Source organism: Heterodontus francisci, unplaced genomic scaffold (genome assembly GCF_036365525.1).
Source record: "Heterodontus francisci isolate sHetFra1 unplaced genomic scaffold, sHetFra1.hap1 HAP1_SCAFFOLD_1533, whole genome shotgun sequence".
NCBI lineage: Eukaryota > Metazoa > Chordata > Chondrichthyes > Heterodontiformes > Heterodontidae > Heterodontus > Heterodontus francisci.
In genome coordinates, this window is record NW_027141579.1 from 11,131 (window position 1) to 17,500 (window position 6,370).

General features: G+C 55.3%; 1 protein-coding gene across 1 annotated transcript in view; it reads left to right on the forward strand.

Moving 5' to 3' along the window:
- Positions 1-501: 501 nt before the first annotated feature.
- LOC137364044 (alpha-2-macroglobulin-like) overlaps positions 502-6,370 on the forward strand; it is a gene marked incomplete at both ends in the record, with an annotated part of 35,938 nt that continues 30,069 nt past the window's right edge. Inside the window, 4 exons of the mRNA XM_068027508.1 lie at positions 502-522; positions 1,855-2,020; positions 2,875-2,959; positions 4,109-4,214. Coding sequence (XP_067883609.1) covers positions 502-522; positions 1,855-2,020; positions 2,875-2,959; positions 4,109-4,214 — 378 coding nt within the window. The remainder of the gene's footprint in view (positions 523-1,854; positions 2,021-2,874; positions 2,960-4,108; positions 4,215-6,370) is intronic.

A 6,370-nucleotide genomic window follows, 5' to 3' on the forward strand; every position in this document is an offset into this window, starting at 1 on the left:
ATCATTCCGTCCATCCCTCTCTCCATCATTCTGTCCATCCATCTCTCCATCATTCCATCCATCCATCTCTCCATCATTCCGTCCATCCATCTCTCCTTCATTCCGTCCATCCATCTCTCCTTCATTCCGTCCATCCATCTCTCCATTTCTATATTTCTGTTTCTGTATTTCACTCTCTATCTATCGACAGACTCTCTCTCTGTCTCTCTCTCTCTGTCTCTCTCTCTCTCTGTCTCTCTCTCTCTCTCTCCCCCTCCCTCTTGCTTTCTCTTGTAGACCCTCCATCCTTGACCTCACTCTATGGAACTTGCTCGTCATTCTGGTCCCTCTGTCCCTCTGTCTGAAGCTTCCTCCACCCACCCCTCCTTTCCTAAGCCCTGCTCCCATCCCTTCTGAGTGCCCTCGCTCCCTGTCCTCAGGACCATTTGAAACTGTTACTTGTTGTTCTGGTGATAATTGAACCTCCGCAGTAACTTGACCTCTTGTTTGTTTCTTTTCCAGCATCCACTTGTCACCATGTTGGTGAGTTTATTTTCCAACTCAAGATCCCAACGTCAACTCGTCTCAAATCTGAAAGTCAGGAGGGCAGATTTCAGCTCCCCAGCCCACAGAGAGTGGTTCTGAGACCCACAGACAGAGCAGGAAAGGCCCAGGCTCCATTCCAGGCCTGTGCTGGGTAAACCTGATACCATACCTGGTGTGTTACTGAGTCCAACACACACAGAGCAGGAAAGGCCCAGGCTCCATTCCCGGCCTGCACTGGGTTAACCTGATCCCACACCCTGTGTGGTACTGAGCCCAACACATACAGACAGAGCAGGAAAGGCCCAGGCTCCATTCCCGGCCTGCACTGGGTTAACCTGATCCCACACCCTGTGTGGTACTGAGCCCAACACACACAGACAGAGCAGGAAAGGCCCAGGCTCCATTCCCGGCCTGTGCTGGGTTAACCTGATCCCATACCCTGTGTGGTACTGAGCCCAACACACACAGACAGAGCAGGAAAGGCCCAGGCTCCATTCCCGGCCTGCACTGGGTTAACCTGATCCCACACCCTGTGTGGTACTGAGCCCAACACACACAGACAGAGCAGGAAAGGCCCAGGCTCCATTCCCGGCCTGTGCTGTGTTAACCTGATCCCATACCCTCTGTGGTACTGAGCCCAACACACACAGACAGAGCAGGAAAGGCCCAGGCTCCATTCCCGGCCTGTGCTGGGCTAACCTGATCCCACACACGGTGTGGTACTGAGCCCACACACACACACTACAGGAAAGTCCCAGGCTCCATTCCCGGCCTGTGCTGGGCTAACCTGATCCCACACACGGTGTGGTACTGAGCCCACACACACACACTACAGGAAAGGCCCAGGCTCCATTCTCGGCCTGTGCTGGGCTAACCTGATCCCATACCCTGTGTGGTACTGAGCCCCCCACACACAAAGCAGGAAAGGCCCAGGCTCCATTCCAGGCCTGTGCTGAGCTAACCTGATCCCAGGAATGGGGTGGGGTAGGGGAGGGATGAGGGGGAAGTGGGGAGAGGTGGGGGTGAGGGGGAGGGTTGTGTATAATTTCCCTCAGTGCCCCTGCTTTAGCCTGTTTCCCTCGATAATGGATGTTAAGGCTGTTGACTATATTTAACATGGTCAAAGCCAGGACCATGAGGAGGGTGAAGGGGAGGGTATGGGAGGGGAGTGACACAACCCTCATTCTCCGTGTGGCAGAGGGAACGGGGAGAGATAGACAGAGAGAAACATGGGGAATGAGAAAGGGAGAGAAAGAGAAACGGAGGGCGAGGAAGGGAGGGCGAGGAAGGGAGGGAATATTGATACACTGGGACCGTTTAATCCCTCAGGACCCACAGGGGAACCGCATTGGTCAGTGGAGGGACGTGGAGCCGAGGCAGGGGATTGCAGATCTGACCTTTGACCTGATGCCTGAGCCACTCAAGGGGTTTTACACGATCGAAGTGAAGAAGACTCGTGGGAAAGTGCATCATCATTTCAGCGTGCAGGAGTACGGTAAGGAGTCTTCGACTCTGGTCCAGAGAGACTCCCAGACTCTCCAACCCCCTCCTCCATAACAACCCCCCCCGATTTATATATCGCCTGTAACATCCCAGGGAGCTTCCCAGGAATGTACATCACAGCAGATTTAACACCGAGACACGTGAGGAGAGATTCGGGTCAGGTGACAGAAAGCTCAGTCAAAGAGGGAGGTTTTCAGGAGTGTCTCAAAGGAGGAGAGAGAGAGAGAGAGAGAGAGAGAGGCGGAGAGGTTGAGGGAGGGAATTCCAGAGCTTAGGGCCCCAGGCAGCTGAAGGCACGGCCTCAACGGTGGAGCGATGGGAATCGGGGGATGGTCAAGAGGCCGGGATTGGAGGAGGGCAGAGATAGGGAGGGTTGTAGGAGGCTGGAGGAGGTTACAGAGATAGGGAGGGTTGTAGGAGGCTGGAGGAGGTTACAGAGATAGGGAGGGTTGTTGGGGTTGGAGGAGGTGACAGAGATAGGGAGTGTTGTAGGGGACTGGAGGAGGTTACAGAGATAGGGAGGGTTGTAGGGGACTGGAGGAGGTTACAGAGATAGGGAGGGTTGTAGGGGACTGGAGGAGGTTACAGAGATAGGGAGGGTTGTAGGGGACTGGAGGAGGTTACAGAGATAGGGAGGGTTGTAGGGGACTGGAGGAGGTTACAGAGATAGGGAGGGTTGTCGGGGCTGGAGGAGGTTACAGAGATAGGAAGGGTTGTCGGGTACAGAGGAGGTTACAGAGATAGGGAGTGTTGTAGGGGCTGGAGGAGTTTACAGAGATAGGAAGGGTTGTCGGGGTAGGAAGACGGTACAAAGATCTGAATTTCTAATCTCCCCTTTCCTTTTAGTTTTGCCCAAATATGAATTGAAGGTGGAAATGCCGAAAATGATTACAATTCTCGACAGAACAATTCATGTCAAAGTGTGTGGCAGGTAAAACCTGTTTCATTATCCAACTCTTCATCTAACCCCGTACTGTACCTGTCCTGGGGAGTGTTTGATGGGGGACAGTGTAGAGGGAGCTTTACTCTGTATCTAACCCCCCGTACTGTACCTGTCCTGGGGAGTGTTTGATGGGGACAGTGTAGAGGGAGCTTTACTCTGTATCTAACCCCCCCGTACTGTACCTGACCTGGGGAGTGTTTGATGGGGACAGTGTAGAGGGAGCTTTACTCTGTATCTAACCCCCCGTACTGTACCTGTCCTGGGGAGTGTTTGATGGGGACAGTGTAGAGGGAGCTTTACTCTGTATCTAACCCCCCGTACTGTACCTGTCCTGGGGAGTGTTTGATGGGGGACAGTGTAGAGGGAGCTTTACTCTGTATCTAACCCCCCGTACTGTACCTGTCCTGGGGAGTGTTTGATGGGGACAGTGTAGAGGGAGCTTTACTCTGTATCTAACCCCCGTACTGTACCTGTCCTGGGGAGTGTTTGATGGGGGACAGTGTAGAGGGAGCTTTACTCTGTATCTAACCCCCCCGTACTGTACCTGTCCTGGGGAGTGTTTGATGGGGACAGTGTAGAGGGAGCTTTACTCTGTATCTAACCCCCCGTACTGTACCTGTCCTGGGGAGTGTTTGATGGGGGACAGTGTAGAGGGAGCTTTACTCTGTATCTAACCCCCCCGTACTGTACCTGTCCTGGGGAGTGTTTGATGGGGACAGTGTAGAGGGAGCTTTACTCTGTATCTAACCCCCCCGTACTGTACCTGTCCTGGGGAGTGTTTGATGGGGGACAGTGTAGAGGGAGCTTTACTCTGTATCTAACCCCCGTACTGTACCTGTCCTGGGGAGTGTTTGATGGGGGACAGTGTAGAGGGAGCTTTACTCTGTATCTAACCCCCCCGTACTGTACCTGTCCTGGGGAGTGTTTGATGGGGGACAGTGTAGAGGGAGCTTTACTCTGTATCTAACCCCCCCGTACTGTACCTGTCCTGGGGAGTGTTTGATGGGGGACAGTGTAGAGGGAGCTTTACTCTGTATCTAACCCACCGTACTGTACCTGTCCTGGGGAGTGTTTGATGGGGGACAGTGTAGAGGGAATTTTATTTTATAATTTACACATGCAATGATTATTTTACAGATACACATACGGTCAGCCTGTCAGGGGAGAAGTGAATGGCTCTGTTTGTTTGATGATGTCTCGCTATTCTCCACAATTAAGTCGTTGTGAGCAGGTGACTGGTGAGGTGAGTCCTGCACAGCAAGATCCCATTGATCGACTGGATCTCAAGGTTTACTTGTGTCAGCTTTCACTCAGTGACAGTTTTCTCAAGTGCCGCACTGTCGGAGGGTCAGTACTGAGCGAGTTCCGCACTGTCGGAGGATCAGTACTGAGGGAGCGCCGCACTGTCGGAGGGTCAGTACTGAGGGAGTGCCGCACTGTCAGAGGGTCAGTACTGAGGGAGCGCCGCACTGTCGGAGGGTCAGTACTGAGGGAGTGCCGCACTGTCGGAGGGTCAGTACTGAGGGAGTGCCGCACTGTCGGAGGGTCAGTACTGAGGGAGTTCCGCACTGTCGGAGGGTCAGTACTGAGGGAGCGCCGCACTGTCGGAGGGTCAGTACTGAGGGAGTGCCGCACTGTCGGAGGGTCAGTACTGAGGGAGTGCCGCACTGTCGGAGGGTCAGTACTGAGGGAGTGCCGCACTGTCGGAGGGTCAGTACTGAGGGAGTGCCGCACTGTCGGATGGTCAGTACTGAGGGAGTGCTGCACTGTCGGAGGGTCAGTACTGAGGGAGCGCCGCACTGTCGGAGGGTCAGTACTGAGGGAATACTGCACTGTCGGAGGTTCAGTACTGAGGGAGTGCCGCACTGTCGGAGGGTCAGTACTGAGGGAGTGCCGCACTGTCGGAGGGTCAGTACTGAGGGAGCGCCGCACTGTCGGATGGTCAGTACTGAGGGAGTGCTGCACTGTCAGAGGGTCAGTACTGAGGGAGTGCCGCACTGTCGGAGGGTCAGTACTGAGGGAGCGCCGCACTGTCGGAGGGTCAGTACTGAGGGAATACTGCACTGTCGGAGGTTCAGTACTGAGGGAGTGCCGCACTGTCAGAGGGTCAGTACTGAGGGAGTGCCGCACTGTCGGAGGGTCAGTACTGAGGGAGCGCCGCACTGTCGGAGGGTCAGTACTGAGGGAATACTGCACTGTCGGAGGTTCAGTACTGAGGGAGTGCCGCACTGTCGGAGGGTCAGTACTGAGGGAGTGCCGCACTGTCGGAGGGTCAGTACTGAGGGAGTGCCGCACTGTCGGAGGGTCAGTACTGAGGGAGCGCCGCACTGTCGGAGGGTCAGTACTGAGGGAGTGCCGCACTTTCAGAAGGTCAGTACTGAGGGAGTGCCGCACTGTCGGAGGGTCAGTACTGAGGGAGTGCCGCACTGTCGGAGGGTCAGTACTGAGGGAGCGCCGCACTGTCGGAGGGTCAGTACTGAGGGAGTGCCGCACTGTCGGAGGGTCAGTACTGAGGGAGTGCCGCACTGTCGGAGGGTCAGTACTGAGGGAGTGCCGCACTGTCGGAGGGTCAGTACTGAGGGAGTGCCGCACTGTCGGAGGGTCAGTACTGAGGGAGCGCCGCACTGTCGGAGGGTCAGTACTGAGGGAGTGCTGCACTGTCAGAGGGTCAGTACTGAGGGAGTGCCGCACTGTCGGAGGGTCAGTACTGAGGGAGCGCCGCACTGTCGGAGGGTCAGTACTGAGGGAGTGCTGCACTGTCAGATTGTGAGTCCTAAAGGAGTGAGGGATAGATGGAGATTGAGAGATGGGGCGGGAATGTGAAATGTGGGGAGGTGGGAGTGTGGAAAGTGTGGAGGTAGGTTTTTAGGGACATGCAGAGGTCGGTGTGAGGGATATGGGGTGTTGGTTGTGAGGGATATGGTGAGGTGGGTGTGAGGGATATGGGGTGTTGGTTGTGAGGGATATGGAGAGGTGGGTGTGAGGGATATGGGGTGTTGGTTGTGAGGGATATGGGGTGTTGGTTGTGAGGGACATGGAGAGGTGGGTGTGAGGGATATGGAGAGGTGGGTGTGAGGGATATGGGGTGTTGGTTGTGAGGGATATGGGGTGGTGGTTGTGAGGGACATGGAGAGGTGGGTGTGAGGGATATGGAGAGGTGGGTGTGAGGGATATGGGGTGTTGGTTGTGAGGGATATGGAGAGGTGGGTGTGAGGGATATGGAGAGGTGGGTGTGAGGGATATGGGGTGTTGGTTGTGAGGGACATGGAGAGGTGGGTGTGAGGGATATGGGGTGGTGATTGTGAGGGATATGGAGAGGTGGGTGCGAGGGATATGGGGTGTTGGTTGTGAGGGATATGGAGAGGTGGGTGTGAGGGATATGGGGTGGTGGTTGTGAGG